Source organism: Hemitrygon akajei, chromosome 15 (genome assembly GCF_048418815.1).
Source record: "Hemitrygon akajei chromosome 15, sHemAka1.3, whole genome shotgun sequence".
Lineage (NCBI taxonomy): Eukaryota > Metazoa > Chordata > Chondrichthyes > Myliobatiformes > Dasyatidae > Hemitrygon > Hemitrygon akajei.
The window spans coordinates 67130891-67151494 of NC_133138.1; the positions used below are offsets into that span (position 1 = coordinate 67130891).

The following is a 20604-nucleotide window of genomic DNA, read 5'->3' on the forward strand; positions in this document are numbered from 1 at the left end:
ACATTATGCCTATGCCAGAAGTAATTAAAATATTGATTTACACTTCAGAATCATTCAATCTGTTAGGAAATTATTGAATTCTAATTTAAGTAAGCAGCAACATTCTGATAATCTACCTCAAATTGTACTGCATGTATCAACTTAGTTTTTCCATCCAGCATTAGATCTGTAAACTAGCAGATCACACTTTCACCATACACGGACACAAATACGCATTATTTAAATATGAAGGCAATAGCTATTGCTCCCACTGTTCCTTCAAGGCAACGACAGAACCCCTACCGCATTGAGTAAATTTCCTCGAATTGACCAGTTATTTTTAATCTATATTTACACAATACAAACACCCGCAGAATCCATCAATTCAAAAGAGTTAAAATGCCAATCATGCAAGCAAAATCTAAAGTGTCATATGTGGAGGTGGAAAGTAGAATTTCCAAATAAGAAGACAATAGAGACATCAGCGGACCACTTCCAGCCCCAAAGCAACATCATTACTTTTTTCGCAAAGTATGTTTGCTTCAGAGTGGGATAAATCTGGAAACACAAGAGGTTCTACAGATGCCGGAAGAACTGACCCAAGTCAGCAGCAGGCAGCGTCCATGGATGGGGGAATAAACAGACGGCGACCCTTCACCGGGACACTTTGTGGATAAAAGTCGGACAAATCTGTTTGTTGGTCAACAGAGCAGCCGGCGGGGGGGCTGTCATTTCACAAACCTCTCCTGAGGCAAGTAACAGAATCTGCCTCCTCGCCCTTCGACTTCGGAACAAACATTCAACCCACCGTGTGGCATCCCCACAGAATAACCAGGGAGAGACCTCGGCCCCTTTTCCACTGACCGGCTCTCCCGGGATCAGTCGAGGCCGAAAACCGGCCGCTTGGAGCTTTCGTTTGAAATCAGCGCGTGCCCCCACGTGCGTTATTTCCTGTTTGTGACGCAACCTCAATATGCAAAACGAGACGGCCGAGGGCACCTTGAAACTGTCGAACCGGAAGGGAAAGCCGGCGTTGTTTTCTCCCTCTCTCCCCCCCTTTCACGTCAGGCGAAGGGCGAATGGGGCGCCGGCAGGGGAGGAGCCTGAAAACCGTCGAACAGGAAGAAGCTCGCGCCTCTTGTCATTGCGCTCAGTCAGGCTGTCGGTCCGGGCGAGCGCAGAGTGAGGAGGCGGGGGAGGAGGGAGAGAGAGAGAGAGAGAGATTGGGGAGGGGGGACAGAGTGAGAAGTTTCTCCTCGGGGAGGGGGGCGATCTGATTAATATAAATATACCCGCCTATAATGTAAGACCAGGGAGAGAAGCCGGTCGAAGAGGGGGGGGGAAAAAAGCTGTTGGTTTGGAAACAGTTAATTGGATTTTCTGAGGCAAAAAAGTGGTGCCGAAAGGGCGGTGACGCGACATTTTCCCCCCTTTTATGATTTTCTTTATATATTTAAGAAGCGAACCAGGAGGGGTAGGGAGGGGGCAGAGGTGCGGCCGTCACGCTCGATGGGGGATTACGGGTTCGGTTTACTAGTTCAGACCAATAATACCAACAGTAAGGTAGCTTTTCCAGTCAGATACCACCAGCAGCAGAGCGCCGCCAGCTTCTGCAGCGCCTCCACTTCGGCTTGGCTCTTCCCTGCTTCGGCCATCCAGACCATGCAAGATGATCTGCTGCTGTCAGAGAAGCCCAAGCCCCAGCCCCAGCCCCAGCCGCCGCCGCTCTCCCCCCGGCTGGATCAGCAGGCTGCCGCCCCCGAAGTAGTCATCCTCTCCGAGTCGCCCAAGTCGGAGGAGGAGAGCGGGGGCGCCGGCGTCTCCAGCGGCACCAAGGAGAAGCTGAGGATGGAGTCGCCGATCCTGCCCGGCTTCGACTACCACGACCCTCCTTCCTCGGGGCTCGGCACCACCGGGACGCCGTCCCTCACCTCGTCAACCTCCTCCCTGACCGGTTTCAGCAACTGGTCAGCAGCGATGACTCCTCCTACCATGGGCGAAGATAATTTCTTCCACCAGGGCGTCCCCGCTCCCTCGGCCAACGGGGCGATGCTGTTCCAGAATTTCCCCCACCATGTCAGCCCCGGCTTCGGGGGGAGCTTCTCGCCCCAGATGGCCCTGTCTCAGCACCACCACCCGCACCACCCGCCGCCGCCGCCGCCGCCGCACCACCACCAGCAGCAGAGGCGGTCGCCTGCCAGCCCGTTCCCGCACAGAAACGCCTTCAACCAGCTGCCCCACCTGGCCAACAGCATCAGTAAACCCCCTTCCCCGTGGAACAGCTACCAAAGCCCGTCGCCTTCGTCGTCTTCCTCGTCGTCCTGGAGCTCCGGCGGTGGCGTTGGTGTTTGGGGAGGATCCCAAGGTCGGGACCACCGCCGCGGCATGGCAGCCCTCAACTCCATCTCTCCCATGAAGAAACCTTTCCCCGGCAACCACATCCCGGCGCACAAGTACTCCAGATCCAGCTCAGCCTTCCAGCCCAAGTCTTGGATGGAGGACAGTATGTTAAGGAATGATATTTTACCGTTTCAGGTGAGAGGCATAGAGCCCGAGTGGGCTCATCTGTAGAGTTTGATTTCAAATGCCGATGTTGAGATAAAAAGCCTAACAGTCTTTAGTTTGCTCCCTTGGTAAAGACCAATCCATCTTTATTTTAAATGTGGATAATTGCCCTTTAAATACCACAAAACGCTTTAGTGTTCAATATCATTTTCCCTCGGATGCTGCAGTTCTTTTATTGTTCAGTGTTTTCTTAAATGAGCAGTTCCAGCGAGCTACTTGAAATCTAATTATGTTTATGCAAGTTATCTTGCAATTATAATATTTATCAATAGAAGATGTTTTTGACAGTTAGATTAATGATGATGGAATTTATTGATTCCATTGCTCTGTAGTTTATTCTGGAAAAATCTTTGAAGCAACTTGCAGGAAGCTAATGTGTAGAAATTCCTTTTTCAGGGTTTCAACATAAGGGAAAAATCGTCTCCACTTTTTAGACAATGGGCAAAATCTCTTTCTGGTACTATAATAGGTGATTTTTGGTATTTTTATGTTGTAGCTCAAAGTTTAGTCTATTAGAAATTAATAAATCAAACTGCATAAATACTCAGAATCAGCCTTATTATCAATGTCTTGCATGACAGGAAATGTGTTGTGCAGCAGCAGTAGAGCGCAAAGCCATAAAATGCATTTTAAAATTCTTGGCAATTTCATATAGTATCTCTTACCCAATACATTAAAATAATAACATTTTATCCCCTTTTAATAATGTAAAAAATTATAGGATTTCTGGTAGTTACTTTCCAGTTGCATCTTTAAGAATTTTTGTTCTTTTGTTTAAATTTGGTGAAACAATGAACAGCTTATTAATAGTGTTAGCTTTTAAGAAGAGTCATACACTGCAGATCTCATTTTAAACTTCCAAGCATTTGTGTGCTTGCCTGATCAAGGCCTTGAATGCATGGTAGCAATCTTCAGTCATCGATTGGTCAGAAGAAATAGTACAGTTATGCCATGCCATAACAAAATAAATGCTCCGAATTCTTAAATGGGGTTTAATATTCACTGGCCTGATATTATTTTTAATTGTAAGAGCATTTATTCTCATAAATCAAGCCATAATTTAACTATTGTACCATTTCTTCTGACCAATAGATGACTTAATATTGCTACCATACATACATTCAAGGTCTTAAACAGGCAAACACACAGCTGCTTGAAAAATGTGCTATGATTGGAGTCAACAATTGGAGGACTTACTAAATGAATGATTTCATAGATAACACTATTTTGCATTTTGAATATAAGACAACTTCCTCGGAATGAGAAAGCTTATGTATATTTGCCAGTATTCAGTTGCAGTAGCCTTGTGCTTTATTTTTGCTGATAGAAACATTAATAGGCCGAGTCTCAATGTTGTCATAATCTAGGTAGCTAAACTATTGAACAGTTAAGAACAGAAAAAAACCTAATTATTTGTTATAAATTAGACTTTTACAAAAGAGTGATTTGTATTTTTCTGAGCAAGACTCAACATGGTCAGAAAAAACAGTTACCCACCATATTATTTTGTCAAAATGACAGTTTTTGGTCATGAATGGTATTGTAGATGGAGGAAACTTTAAAAGTCTATATCCTTGGAGCATTGATTCCACATGTTCCAATAGCTGGTGTTGATGATGTCTATCAGCTTGATGTCTTTGGAAAAAACTGTATACGAAGAGTTCAATGGGGGTCTTTTATTGTGTAGTTTATGGCAAAGAGATCTAGCTTTTGACAGCTGCTCCTGTCTTAAGATCTTATACATAAAGTGTCAAACAGGACCATTTTGGAATGTAAGAAAGCACAAGTATTTGAAGGGAGCTAGGTATGTTTCAAAAATTTAGTAAATAGTTCAACTAAACCTTTTAAACTAGAATTGTTCAGTTGGGAATGGAGCTTCTAAGTGATATTCAAGAGGCTGCTTTCAGGTTTATTTGCAGGAATGAAAACTAATAGAAAATATTGTATGACTTAGATATTTACGGCTCTCTAAAGCTTAACCAGATAAGAGTTAGAGCTGTAGGAGACTTTGTCATTTGGCTTTCATTTGCAAGCTTATTTGTAAAATCGAGCTGAATACAATATATTTTTAAAAGGTATAATACTGTAGTGATGTTTGGTTGTATTAACCATTCCAGTTGGAAAAGTCAGAAGACCAAAATGGAGCTTTTGCTTAATTGTAATACAGATGCTGTATGTGCACTTAACCTTTTATTGCCAAATGAATCTGCAGCACAGAGATAGAAGCATATGCCTGGGAATGAAGACTTTATATATCTACTGAGCATTTAAAGCAAGTGAAAGGCTTTATAGATTACAATGAGATAAGTAGGGGAGATGGTTGTTGGAACTGAAATTGTATCTGAGTAGTAGAAGTCTTTTTTCAGATATTCTAAATGAATGGGCAATTTCACAATCATTGGGCAGTTGGCCTAGTAACTGTAGAAGGTGAAATAGGCTATAATTTTATAGCTTCTTTCCAGTGCCCATGCAGTGATGCAGCAGATTGTGATTGCAAGTTTTTAGTGGCTATGGGTTATTTAGTAAATATTAATTGCCTACAATTTTAGATGTAATGAATCATAGTCAAATTTGAGTTTAATTTTATTGGGACTTTATAGTACAATATAATCACAAAATGTTCTGCAGATACTGGAAATCTAGAGTAACATATAAAATGCTGGAGGAACTCAGCAGGTCAGGCAACAACTATAGAAACAGTTGACATTCCTGATGAAGTGTCTGAGCCTGAAATGTCGGCTGTTTATTCATTTCCATTGATGCTGTGTGACCTTTGTTCTTGCAGCATTTTGTATGTGTTACTTTTTTCCAAAAGCAAGAATATGTTGGTTTTTTTGGCTCCCCACTAGGCTCTTGTTTTGAGTTCCTTGGTGCATTAATTATTCTTCATTAGACAGATTTTTTTCACTCTCATTAAACTGATAGGATTTTTAAACCATGGAGTACTTGCTGATAGTACCTAACCTATGACAAATGTGAAAGATTAAATGCTTTCAGGAATTATAGGCCACTTAAGTAGATTGGGAATAAGTGGGTTTTAAAGTACTTTTAGAAGTGTAATGTAAAAAGAGACTTGTACGCAGTGGAAAAAGGCCATATGGGAAGCAAATGATAGATCAAATGGTTGTCTTGAGGTATACTTTCTGAATCAATGAAATGGATATGGGTGAGTATAAAAGCCAGTACCATGTAACTATCGGTTGCACTAAATATAGTAAAATGTGTTATAGTATAAACTGGCAAACATTTTGATACAAGACCATAAGATATAGAAGCAGAATTGGGCCCTTTGACCCATTGTCTACTCCACTATTTCATCAGGGTTGATCCATTTTCCCTTTCAGCTCCAATCTCCTGTCTTCTCCTCGTGTCTTCATGCCCTGACTAATCAAGAATTTATCAGCCTCTGCCTATAAGTAAGAGGACTAGAATATAAAAGCCAGGTTGTAATATTGAAACTTTATAAAGCACTGGTGAGGCCTCACTTGCAGTACTGTGAGCAGATTTTGGCCACTTACAAAGGATGTGCTGAAACTGGAGAGGATTTCAGGACTGAATTGCTTGTCATATGAAGAGCATTTGATGGCTCTGGGCCTGCATTCACTAGAATTCAGTAGAATGAGGGGTCACCTTAATGAAAACTATTGAATGGTGAAAGGCCTTAATGAAAAGAATGTTTCCTATGGTGGGAGACTCTAAGCCCAGAGGACACAGCCTCAGAATAGAGCGGTGTCCTGTTAGAATGGAGATGAGGAGGAATTTCTTAAGCAAGAGAGTGGTGAATGTGTGCAATTCTTTGCCACAGGCAGCTGTATATTTAAGGCAAAGGTTGACAAATTCTTGATTGGTCAGGGCATGAAGGGATACAGGAAGAAGGCAGGAGGTTGCGGCTGAGAGGAAAATTAGACCAGCCATGATGAAATGATGGAGCAGATGCAATGGGCCAAATGGCCTAATTCTTCCCCTATATCTTATGGTCCCAGATCCCCAGCTATAGGTAAGTAGCCCCACTGCCTCATGGGCATTCTTGGGAGAGACGAGGGCTATGGAAGTCAACCCTGACAGCAGATCCAGAGTGAAACCCCTGAGGTGGCTGGGTGTCATTGAGTATCCTTCCAGTAGCTTCAGCAGCCAAGCTGATGTCAAATGTATTGCTTCATAAGCTTTCATTTGGATTACACTGGTGAGACCGAGAGGGCGGTCATGATCACTGGGGTTCTCAGGATCTCTGTACCTTCCGCCCAGGCTTGTGATGGTGGTGCCAAACAACTGTATTGTCTTAAATAGCCAATGACTTGGCCTCCATAGCCACCTGTGGCAATTAATTCAACAGATTCACCACTCTGGCGAAAGAAATTCCCCCCATCTGCATTCTAAAAGGATGCCCCTCTATTCTGAGGCTGTCCTCTCTGGTCCTAGATTCCCCCACCATAGGAAACATCCTCTCCACACCTCTCTATCAAGGCCCTTCAACACTCAATAGATTTTATTGAAGTCATTCCTCATTGTTTTGAATTTCAATGAGGACAGGTCCAGAGCCATCAAACTCCCTTTATATACAAGCCTTTCAATACCATAATCATTTTCATGAACCTCATTTGAACCCTCTCCAGTGTTAGCACATCCTTTCTAAGATAAGGAGCCCAAAACTGCTCACAAAACTCCAAGTGAGGCCTCGCCAGCACTTTCTAAAGCCTCAGTATTACATCCTTGCTTTTATATTCTCGTCCTGGAATGAATGCTAACATCACATTTGCCTTCCTCACTACTGACTCAACCTGCAAATTAACCTTTAGTGAATCCCGCAAAAGGACTCCCAAGTTCCTTTGCACCCCTGTTTTTTTTTTTGCATTTTCTCTCCATTTAGAAAATATTCTATGTATTTATTTCTTCCAAAGTGCATGACCATACACTTCCCAATGCTATATTCTATCTGCCACTACTTTGCCCATTCTCCTAATCTTAAGTCCTTCTGTAGCCTCTTACTTCCTCAAAACTACCTGTCCCTCAACTTATCTTTGCATTGTCCACAAACTTGGCCACAAAGCCATCAATTCTGTCAACCAAGTCATTGACGTATAATGTTAAAAAGTAGTCCCAACGCAGACCACTGTGGAATACCACAAGTCACTGGCAGCCAGCCAGAAAAGGCTCCCTTTATTCCCACTCTTTGCCTTCTGTCAATCAGCCACTGCTTTATCCATGCTAGCATCTTTCCAGTAATAAGGGCTCGAAACTTGTTAAACAGCCTCATGTGTGGCGCCTTGTCAAAGCCGTTCTGAAAATCCAAACCGTGGATACCAAAAAACGTGGATGCTGAAGTCCCTTATATAAAATGGTGTAATATTTGCATATAACCTACCCACATCTTCATGTATTCTTTAAATTACCTCTAGATTACTTATAATACCTAATACAATGTAAATGCTATGTAAATAGTTGTTATACTGTAATATTTAGGGAATATTGACAAAAAAAAATACATGTTCCTCTCACTCACAAACACAAGCAGCAAATGAACGAGACATGAGGCGAACAATAATCAAACAACAAGTAAAAGTTTTAATCATCTCTAGATTACAGAACTTATAACACCTAATACAATGGAAATGCTATATAAATAGTTGTTACACTGTCTTGTTTAGGGAATATTGACAAGAAAAAAAACTACATGTTCCTCTCGCTCACAACTCAAGCAGTGAACAAATGAGATGCAAGGTGAACAATGATCAAACAACGAGTAAAACTTGTAATACCTGTACAGTAGTTGTTACACTGTCTTGTTTAGGGAATAAGGATGCTTTGGAAAAGGCTCAATAATACTAAAGTCAGGAACTGTGGAAGTTGAGGGCTGAGGATCTTCAAGTGTTGAATGTCGAGACTTCAGAATTGCAGATGCTTTAGTTAGAAACATTGTTATAGGAAGCTATCTCTTTTCCTTTGCATCATCAAACAAATCTTGCAGTGGTTGTAGGCATGTTGTATCCCTCGAGTGACACAGAGGCTTCGAATAATGCTCGAACAAGTGCTGGAAGAGTACTTCCAGGTTTTCTTGATTCATGGTTGGTTGAATTCGCGCATGCGGAACTTGCGGATAAGGAGGGCCGACTGTACAACGTTTTACAGTACCAGTGACCTAGGTTCAATTCCTACCACTGCCTGTAAGAAATTGTACACTCACCTCATGACCAGTTGGATTTCCTCCAGGCACTCTAGTTTCCTCTCACTAAAGACCTACCAGTTGGTAGATTAATTGGACATTCTAAATTGTCCCACGATTAGGCTAGGATTGAATTGGGATTGCTGGTTGGGGTGGCTTGTATCTCAATAAATAAATTTAGTGCAGACACCTAGTGCAGACAATTTACTATAATGCTGATGATGTTTGCATCCTCCAAATCTTCATTTGCATTGTAACTTTCAAGATGATTATTAGTACCTTCAATTGTCCGTAATTCTTAGTTGAGGTAGTGAAATGTTTCATTTCCCCTCCCAGCATTTCTACCATTCTGAGTGCTTGAAACTGCAATGAGCAGAACAGTTCTGAATTGTGGTTTTATTTCTCGCCAACTATCAATAACAAAAATCACTGCTTTTTGAACACAAACTCACACAACTGACGCTATTTAAGCACGATGCAGTGTCTAACAGCCAGACAAATATAAGTGACTGACGCTAGTTAGAAACTGTCCGGCAACAGTCTTCTGCCACAATTAAATGGCATAGTGTTCCAACTAAACAGAGAATCCTGGATATTTTCTCAATTAGTTTTTCTTCTTTAAGAGTTGTCACAAATAAATGGTTACCTTGATTAACCACAATCCACTGTGTAGCGCATAACTCATATATGTCAAACTCAAGGCCCGCGGGCCAAATCCGGCCCGCGGTGGAATTATCTTTGGCCTGCGAGATAATATCTAATTACTATTAAAGCTGGCCCCAGTAATCAAAGCGCCTATGGTGTATGATATGGCTAATGCTGAGTTTATTCAGGTACCAGGTTTTCAGGGTTTTTAGTGTTTATTCGACAGTCTTGTTCAGCAGTCTTCTTCATAAGAAACAGAATTTGTAAAGTGAAACACTTTGTAGTTATAGCAGAGACTGAGACACATGAGAGCAGGCTGAAAAAACGGAGGCAACGAAAGCTGCGTTCGCACGCGTCCGACTGATCCAGCCCGCATGAAGCTGCATTTTGCTCAATCCAGCCCATGACCTAAAATGAGTTTGACACCCCTGGCATAACTGAAAGTAGCTGCTCCCAGTCCACTTTTACCAAGGATGAGATTTCCGTGCATATGAAAAACCATGTCCTTGGAGCATTCAGTATGTCATATTAAAATCAATCTTCCTTGTTTTAATTTCCAATCTATCATTGTCTTTTATTCATAACAATGGTGGATGGAATTTTATGTGATTATTACATGTACGTCTGTGATAACTGTCTTTTGGCCATCTGAAAATATTTTTAGGGAATAATGTTCATTGACTTGTCATCACCATTAACCAGAAACTAGACTAGAGTGGTTACACACGTGTGCCTACAAGAGCAGGTCTGAGTATAAGCAGTCTCCAATGAATGACTTGCCTCTTGCCTTCCCAGAACCTTCCTGCTATTAATGTTGTGAAAAGAATGGTATCCTTGTGCCTGGTTAAGTGGAACCTAGCAACACGGGAAGCTTGACATGAAAATAAACCCACCATTTTGATTGGTATGTCATCCACAGCCTTAAGCAACTATTTCCTTCAGGTGACGGTTATTCATAAAATGCATGGCAAAAGCTCTCCAAAATCTGAAACTCCTGACGTGACATAATACATTTAAAAAAAAATAAACTCCCCATGGATTGCAGCAGTATGTAAAGTGGCATAAAGTATTAAGGACAAATGGGGATTGGAAAGCATCTTTATTGATGGATTTGATGGAAATGCAGAGCCTACAACTACAATTTCATGTTTAATTTCTAATTGTGACAAGGGATATCAATTTTTTAAGAAGAAATTCTGGAAATTAAAAAAAAACCAATGCTGAAATATTTGGGTAATGAAATGGAAGTAGTGCGAGTATTTTAACTTCAAGATGTTTTTATTGGAAAGGTTGGGTAAAAACTTATTTTAAACTGCAGAGAAGGATAGAAACAAACAGGGATTGTTGGTCTTGGAGCAATGATTCATATCAAAGATGGTAGTGCTGTCACTAAAGGCTTGTTAATTACATTTATCTACTGGAGATAGAAATAAGAAACATAAAAATAATTTATTCATCCCATGTATGCTGCTTTCTGTACAATCACGGCCTTATTTTTTATGTCTTAACCCTGCTTGATTTCCATATCCAGTGATGCTTTTTATAATCTAGAAATCTACCTTTTAAATATATTGTAAATTGACCTTCACTTCTTTCAGTGATAGAAAATCCATCAGTTGACACCCTCTTAGTAAAGAATGCGTTACTACTTAGTCCTAAGCATGAGATTCTGCAGATGCTGGAAATTCAGAATAACGCATACAATGCTGGAGGAAGTCAGCATATCAGGCAGCATTTATGCAGAGGAATAAAGTCGATGTTTCGGGCTGAAATCTTTCATCTGGAGTCCTTTTTAGTCCTAAATACATGCCCATATTAGTTGTCTGGAACCTTTGGTTCTGGACCTCCCAACCAACAGAAATAGCCTCTCTATTCAGCTATCGAGTTCTTGAGTTTCCAAACTCTATTCAATACAGCACTATTTTACCCAGTTTCTCCTTATTGCAGGAATCAAGTAAACTTTGAATACAATTATGATTTTTTTTTTCTCAATCAGCCAAGTAATTTCTTCCCAAGGTAGAGCTTGGATTAATGTCTGATTTGAGAATCTGCTTATGCATCCTACATGGCCTGCCAAAGCTAAAGTCTTGATGGTAGACTTTAGCTCGAAAATCAGAGTTGCAAAACTATGACTACCTTCAAGGATATTATTGAAAGTAAAGAAAATTGAGCAATTTGACAGTACTATAGGAAGGGAATCTGGACTATGGAGAAAGTGCAAAGAGATTTCAAATGGTACTTGGAATGAGAGCCTTTGGTTCCGTGGGGGGTGGGGGGGGGGAACTAGAAAAGCTGGAGCTGATTGTATAAACAGGATTAGTAAGTTAATAGAGATGCCTAAAATCATGAAAGTACTATAAAACTGGTTTCCTGCAAAAGCTGCATTGGTAAATGGATACAAATTGAAATGATAAAAATTTGAAAAAGTAAAAATTCAGAGCAGGCAGACCTAACTAAGGTGGGTTATAATGATCTAGAATGCACTGTCTAAAATGTGGTGGGAGCAGTTTAAAAAGTAATGGGCGAGAACCAGTAATTGAAAATGATCCGTAGGGTTACTCTGGGGGGGTGGGGGGTGTTGGAGCACAAAGAGGGTACGTTTAATTGGATGGATCTACAAATGAACCAGTATAGATGAGTGATTTCGTGTTGTGATTTGACATTTTGCCCATCGGACTTTTAGCTGGAATTACAACATTACTGAAGGACATTATAATTATCCATGCTTCAAAGCAATTAAATTAAAGTATTTCAACGGAATAGTTGTAAACCATTTTAACCTCTAATCATAGACACATAGAATCTTCTATCACAATTCTTCTGTTGACCAATTAAGTCCATAAGGCTAAGTATTGAACTACTTTGGTTACTCTTACGTCACTTTAATTGTTTTTCCATACACATAATTTCTGCCTTTTGTGCTATCATAATTTTATATAAAAATCTTAAATTTCACTTTATTCTTTTTCCAGTTTACAAAGTTTTTCTTAATAATTGCCAAGATTTGGCATCGTCCTTATAAGTACTCCTAGCACACTAGTACTATTGTCATTTTTCCTGCTGTGTGGTGATTAGAATTGCATACACAGTTGTCTAACGTTGGCTCTTCTATCGTGTCAGCCCTATTTTTTATTTTGTCTTTGCCAGTGAAGAAAAGCCTCTCATCTGTTTTAACCATCTTACCAGTTTGACACAGTAAAAGAAAATTTTTCTGTTCCTGTACACTTATATCTTGAAATTGGTTTTGTACTCCTTACAATGTGTGCCTTTTACATGCATTGCCTCTCACTTTTTTGAATTAAATTCCATTCAGTACATTTGAGACTGCATATCAGTCTCATATCAGTCTTTCTGCACTCCAGATTTTTGTCTCTCACATTAATTCACATTGCCAGTGTTGATGATGGGTAATGTTCTAAATTGTGGGCCAACATTTAAGTTGGTCATGTGCAACGAGGAGCAGGGGATCTGATCCTGAGGTCTGTGGAATCTCATGGCACACTGCCCTCTAGCCACTCTACTCTGCTGATCAATGAGATGGGTTATCTTGTGGGTGGTTTAATTTAAGCGTGTATCTGTCTTCTATCCTTCAATATGTAGTTATCAAGCCTAAGTATTAATGTTGATTTAAATTTGAAAAATCAGTACTGTCATTAATTATGATTAGCAGAAATAGGTTTGAATCTATTACCATCCTTTCTTGCAGAAGTTGTTTGGAAATGTACTCTTCAAAGGTCTGGCTCTAATTGCAGAGAATGATGCTTAATGGAGATTTCTAGGCCTACAACAATTATACCCCTCCATTGCTATTCAGATTCATGAGCTGTCCATGTATTTTTTCAGGTCTATCATACTCGAGATAAAATTACTCAATTAATGGACTATTTAAAGTGGAAAGGAAATGAAAATTTATTTTTTCCCTGCAGGTATTTAAATATTTTCCAAAAAAGAGATGAACATTTTTTTTCTGGTTTTCCTTTGGCCTCAACAAAATAGTGTGTAGAGCAGTATTAGAAACGCAAAACCAAATTCTCTTTAAAATGCTGCCATTGTTATGTGGGTGTTCAATCTTGTCACTAGCTCTTGAAAACCTTATCTGCATTTCTTTAACGCTGCACATTTTTAGAAGTAACCCTGACTAGTAGCAGTAGAATAGCTTTGACACTATTTTCATACATTTAGCTATAAATTATTAGAATATACGCGACCAAGATATTGCTTTATCATTACAGTGCAAATTTAAAGTTGTGTGTACTATTATGTTAGATTGTGTTAGATACTTGAGTTTCATCTGAGGATGAGTGTTGGATGGTCTTAATGTTAGTGTTTATGGTTCCACACAAGTGTAAACTTTAAAGTGTTGGATATTATTCATTAGAAAATTTTATCAAAATTGATTTGGACATTAACTAATTTGGCTAACTGAATGCCAATAATGTAGTCAGCAGACATTGCACACAACTTGATGACTTATCTTTATGTAAGCAAAACTGTTGGATGTGAGTGCATGTATTTTGGAGCACCTGTGCTTGGTTGTATATAATTTTGGGTTTGGAACTGAAAACTTCATTTGGTTAGCAGTTTTTGCAGAGATCTCAAAGGAATAAACTTAAGTTAACAAAGCAATGGTTGTCTATTTAAAAAAAAGCTTTAACCGAGTTGATTTAAATGCAACTGTTTTTGGACTACATGGGTTGTTCTCTGGATTCCAGAGAAATAAGCTGTCCTACTATTGAATCACTTTCATCTTGCAAGCTGCATCAAGACACTGGCTTGAACTGCTAGCTTAATGTGAGCTTTTTCTAAATGTTTGGTCCTGAACTGCAGTTAACCCAAAATCCTTGTGTGTATTTTAATACTAAAATGTAATTGCTGCACTTGTTGAAGCAGCTGCCTTTTAGTGATTTAGTGTAATGTTTTACAAGGTTTGGGTATTGTTGGTTTTGAAAATTGAGGTGTGATGCAATTAAATTTGTATACCCTCTCCTCATAACTCATTTGTAGACATCTGCTCTGAGATCATCTGATTTGCCTGTGAGGTTCTTTGCGTTAAAGTAACTTAATATGAGCCTGCTTCCTACGCTACATCTGTCTGCTTTGTCCATTGGACTTGATTTATCCTGTACATTTAAGTTGGTGTCTCCATCTGCTATGATTCTTCACACATTTTATATTAGTTTAAGCCCTCCCAAGCATTTCTCTTTGTGGTTAGATACAATCTGGCCTCCTTGTACAGCTCTTCTCCTTGCACTCACTTTTTAGCTTTTGTCTGCCTGTCCTGCCCTCGTTCCATCAAACAGGCTCGTGGCACAGAATGTTCCCAAAATTAGTCATAGAGGCCCTGCTTTTATACCTTCAGCATAACTTACTGAACTCTTTGCAGGCCTTCATCACTCCTTCTGCCTGTTTAAAAATGTCACATTTTGGCTGTTCTCCCTCCCCCATCAGAATATTCTGTACCAAGATATCACAAACCTTAGCCTCAGTGAGACAACACACTATACCGGTGTCTTTTTCTTGGCCATAGAATTGTGGTTGTTCTACTCAGTAATGAAATCCCCACCTCTACTACTGAAGACTTTTTCCTTCCCTGCAATGCAAATGTGCCACAATTTGACTGTTCCTGCCTTTTTCCTCAAAGGCCAGTCTTCCAAATGTGTCCAAAATGATGTACTTGCTTTGGAGAGGAATGAGCAACAGTGTTTCCAACATTATCTGCTGACACTTGCTGCCCTTCCTGATGGTCATCTATCATTCTTTCTATAGTTATGTTGCAGCTAGCTCACTAATGTTGGTATATACATCATTTACTGTCGTCTTCTTCCCCCCCCCACCCCCCACCCCCCTCACCAGTGCTCAATAGTGAGTCCTGCTGCAGATCCAACTGCTCTGCAGTCTGAGAGCTGCAATGGAACACACTAACTGCAGATCTAGTCACCCGGGACACTGGAAGGTCTTTGATCTCTCACATCCTGCATAAAAAGTAAACCACTGGCCTAGTTTCTATGTCCTGTTATTCCTAGCCCTTCTAAGGAAGAGGAGATAAATTAAACCTTATCTGGTTGCTAAATGCTCTCCATTCCAAAGTCCAACACACTAAAGGTGCCACTTTTAGCATCAGATAATGAAGAATCAGTAGATGTGATGTATCTTAACAAAGTGACTTATTCATGTTGGCAAATACATGATGAATGCAATGTAACATGAATGGTTAATATAATGATTGAAAAATGTTTGTGTCTGAAGAGGTCTAGGTACCCCTGCATGGCAGTCACTGAAACCAAACATTCCTCATTTTAACATTTCAGCTAGCTAAATTTTTTTTTTCATAATAAACCTGGTGCTCATTCATGATGGGCTTCTTCAACACAGCTCAGAAAATTAAATGTCCCTCTACTGAGGTTTGTAGTTTTTATTCAAGTGTTTCTTCATTGAATTGTTACTTTGTACTTTCCGGGCATTCGTTTTCTAAACTAGTTTGAGATGTGGTCCTCCCTTTCTCCCTCTCTACTTATGTTTTAATTTGGAAAATGTATCTAAGATTCATAATTGCTGCTTGTGACATTTTCCTTCATATTTTAATGCTGTAAGGATATTGTGGCTATTCATTTCCATTTACCTGCTCTGTCATTCTTTAATTATGACTTGACATATTTTGCTTTTATCTTTTGAAGTAATCGTAATTATACTGGCCATCAAAGAATGATTAGTGTTTTGTATAACTTTGTAATGTTCGATGACATATTCAACAATCTTTCAAGCAGAACCTTGAACTTTTTTTGATTTGTACAGAAATGTCATTTCATCTGCATTAAATCTTGCACTTTGTTTCTTGAAGTGAGTTTAAAAGGAAGACTTCTGTTTCTACGTTTTTAAATTGTAGCTGAGTTGTTTTTGCAGCAGTTTTAGATGAAAAATAATTTCACATTTTCAAAGGGTTACTTATTTGCAGTAACAATTCAATGACTAAAATGTTTAGCCTTTGAAAATGTCTATTTGAATATTTCATAATTGTAAATTTAATAAATTTGTGAAAAACCCTTCTAGTTTGGAAGTAACTATTGTTCACTAATATTTCAATTTTCACCATGATTTGTTTTAAGTATTTAAACAAAGATGATTTCTTTTTCCAGGATCGAACTAGATTATATGACACTTTAAACATGCACTCATTGGAGAGTTCACTGATTGACATCATGAGAGCTGAACAGGACCCTCTTAAAGGTAAGTGAAAGCTTTGAAATGCATGTTATTCAATTTTATACTGAGGTTTTTGCCATAACAAGAATAATGTTTTGGGAAGTACAGAACATTCCTGTTCCTCCTTAAATATATGAAGCAAAATAATATGGATTTGAATTAAGCCAAATGGTGCTAAGATTTACATTTTTTAAATAGTTTCATTCATTGAAAGAGAAATAATAAATTATATATGGCAATAACACTGCTGACAAATTGACAATAGTTAACGGAACAAGATTTTCTCCTTTCCACCCCTGCTGTGTTCCTACTTTTAATCCATAAGACCATAAGACATAGGAACAGAATTAGACCATTCAGCCCATTAAGTCTGCTCTGCTATTTCATCATGGCTGATTCCGGATCCCATTCAACCCCATACACCTGCCCTCTCACCATTATCCCTTGATGCCCTGACCCAATCAGGAATCTATCAACTTCTGCTTTAAATATACCCACGGACTTGGCCTCCACTACAGTCTGTGGTAGAGCATTCCACAGATTTACCACTCTTTGACTAAAATAATGCCTCCTTGCTTCTGTTCTAAAAGGTCACTGCTCAATTTTGAGGCTGTGCCCTCTAGTTCTTGATACCCCCACCAGAGGGAACATCCTCTCCACATCCATCTGATCTGGTTCTTTCAACATTAAGTAGGTTTCAATGAAATCCCCCACATATTCTTCTAAGTTCCAGTGAGTACAGGTCCAAACCTTCATATGCTCTTCATATGTTAACCCCTTCATTCCTGGAATCTTCCTTGTGGACCTCCTCTGGACTCTCTCCAATGACAATCCATCCTTTGAGATATGGGGCCCAAAACTGTTGATGGTGCCCTAAGTGCAGCCTGACTAGTATCTTGTAAAGCTTCAGCAGTATGTCCTTGGTTTTTTTATATATAATATTTTATTCCCCCGATACAAATGCCAACATTGTATTTGCCGCCTTTACCACAGACTCAATCCGTTAATTAACCTGGGAGTCTTACACAACGACTCCTAAGTGCCTTTGCACCTCTGATGTTTGAATTTTCTCCCTGTTTATTTAAGTCTGCACTATTGTTCCTTTTACCAAAATGCATTATCATACATTTCCCAACACTGTGTTGCATCTGCCGCTTTTTGCCCATTCTTCCAGTTTTTTCTGTCCTGCTGCAATTGTATTGCATCCTCAGCTAACTATCCCCCCCCCCACCTATCTTCATAATCATCTGCAAACTTTGCCAAAAAGCCATCAATTCCACTATCTAAATAATTGATAAACGATGTGAAAAGTAGCAGTCCCAATACTGACCGCTGAGGAACAGCAGTAGTCACTGGCAGCTGACCGGAAAAGGCTCCCTTTAATCCCACTCACTGCCTCTTGCCTGTCAACTATGTCTATCCATGCCAGTATACTTCCTGTCACAATATAGAATTTTATCTTGTTAAGCAGCCTTATGAGGCACTTTATCAAATACTTTCTGAAAATCTAAGTAAATGACATCCTCTGCCTTTCCTTTGTCCACCCTGTTTGTTGCTTCCTTGAAGAATTCCAGCAAGATTTCCCTTCACAGAAACCATGCTGACTTTGACTTGTTTTATCATTAGTCTCTAAGTACCCCAAAACCTCAACCTTAATAATGGACTCCAACACTTTCCCAACCACTGAGGTTAGGCGAATTGGCTTATAATTTCCTCATTTGCCTTCCTCCCTTCTTAAAGAGTAGAGTGACATTTGCAGTTTTCCAGACCATTCTGCAATTTGCCGGAATCAAGTGATTCTTGAAAGATTATGACCAATGCATCTGTTATCTCTTCAGCAATCTGGGGTGTAGTCCACCTGGTCCAGGTGAGTTATCCAACTTAAGACCATTCAGTCTGCCTAGCACTTTTTCCTTTAATATCATCGGCACTTACTCCTGCTCCCTGACACTGACAGACCTTTGGCACACTGCTTAGTGTCTTCCACAGTGAAGACTGCTGCAAAGTACCCATTAAGTTCATCTGCCACTTCTCTCTCCCCCATTACTACCTCACCAGCATAATTTTCCAGTGATCCAATATCAACTCTCACCTCCCTTTACTCTTTTAATAACTGAAAAAAAACCTTTTAGTATCCTGCTTTATATTATTGGCTAGTTTGCCCTTGTATTTCACCTTTTCCTTTCTAGTAGCTCTTTTAGTTGCCTTTTGTTGGATTTTTAAAAAACTTCCCAGACATCCAACTTCCCATTCACTTTTGCTACCACTTTTATTTATCGATGATGGTATGCTTGGTTTGGGGGATGGGAAGTTGATTTGTAATTCTAAATCCAAAATATTTTAATGAGGTAATTACAATTTGAATGTCCATCTGAAATTGGGGAAAACCATGTTGACTTGAATAGTTTAAATCTGTGGATCAGATGGATAATGTTTACGATGTCAAAAGCATTTGAAACAAATATTGCATATGGAATGAGTTTGAATCTTCTTGAAGGTAAAGAATATTGGTAATGTTCATAGCAAAAAAGACAGCAGGAGAAAGTAGTGATATATGAGAAGTGGAAGCAATATTGGGGGTTAGACATGATGTCCTTTATGTTAGTAGATTTTGACATGTTTTGTGTGAGGGTATGGTATACTTTGAAAAGATGTTTCCATTTCTCCACTGGAGATTTTGAGAGCTATAGTTTTGGAATATACAACCAAAGAGCCAAAGGATATGTTTGTTGAATGTGTTCATCTGAAAGATGGGCAAAGGGCTCCAAAGATATTTTTCTGTACTCAGTGGCCACTTTAGGTCACTGCTGTACTTAAAGTGGCCACTGTGTTGTATGTTCATGGTTTGCTGCTATAGCCCATCCACTTCAAGATTTGTCATGTATTTTCAGAGATGCTCTTCTGCACACCACATGTAATGCTTTAACTTGCTGTAATCTTCTGGTCAACTTGAACTAGTCTTGCCGTTCTCCTCTGATATCTCTTATTAACAAGATGTTTTTATCCACAGAACTACTACTCCCTGGATGTCTTTTGTTTCTCGCACCATTCTCTGTAAACTCTAGAGACTTTTGTATGAAAATCAGAGGAGATCAGCTGTTTCTGAGATATTTCTGGCAGCAATAATCATTCCATAGTAAAAGTCACTTAGATCTCATTTATTCGCCATCTGAAGTTTGATCTGAACAAAACTGAATCTCTTAACCAGGTCTGCATGCTTTTATGGATTGAGTTGCTGTCACATGATTGGCTGATTAGTTATTTGCATTGCATTGATATGGGTGCCATGGTAGCATAGAAGTTAGTGCAATGCTATTATAGCTCGAGGTGTTCTGGACTTCAAAGGTCCATTCCAGTGCTGTTCTGCAGGGAGTCTCTGTACATCCTGTCCATAGAATGCATGGGTTTCTGTTGGGTGCTCTAGTTTTCTCCCACAGTCCAAAGATGTACCGACTAGGTTAAATGGTTATTGTAAATTGTCGTGATTAGTTTAGAGTTAATCAGGGCTGTGGGTTTTCTGGGGCAGCATGGCTTGAAAGGCCTACTCTGCACTGTATCATTAAATAAAATCAATGAGTATGTGTACCTAATAAAGTGGCTACTGAGTGTAGATTGGACCCTGTATGGATTCGCTGATGAGGAACAAGTGGAAGCTATCAAATGTGGAAGGCAACATAGATAGCATATGTAGAATGGGTAGTATGTAGAAAATGTAGTATGAGAATGACATTTAAGAATGTGAGACAGTTTTGTTTGATGTATAATTTTTAAACTGGAACTTCGCCTACATGAGAAAACATGATCATCTTTGTCAGCAGCATTGTCTTTTGGTTACAGAAACTTCAGGAAATTAGACCCCAGGGACCTAAAAAGGTGGGGAAAGACTGGTACAGTGTGTTGAGAGGAGATCATAAGAGTGTACCTCAGACTGAGATACCTTTTAATATTTGGCAGCGAGCTTGAAGGCATACAGAATTTTGGAAATTGGAGGTTTTTGGTTATCTAAGAAAATAAGAGCGTAAGAAATAGGACTAGGATAGGCCGACTGGCCTGTC

General features: G+C 39.7%; 1 protein-coding gene across 2 annotated transcripts in view; it reads left to right on the plus strand.

Annotated features, from left to right (window-relative positions):
- Positions 1-1208: 1208 nt before the first annotated feature.
- Positions 1209-20604, plus strand: part of cpeb4b (cytoplasmic polyadenylation element binding protein 4b) — a 105694-nt gene continuing 86298 nt past the window's right edge. The window contains exons 1-2 of one of the 2 annotated variants that reach the window (XM_073067714.1): positions 1209-2514; positions 16483-16573. In XM_073067714.1, coding sequence (XP_072923815.1) covers positions 1489-2514; positions 16483-16573 — 1117 coding nt within the window. In that variant the 5' untranslated portion in view covers positions 1209-1488. The remainder of the gene's footprint in view (positions 2515-16482; positions 16574-20604) is intronic. The other variant, XM_073067715.1, reaches the window with a different exon arrangement.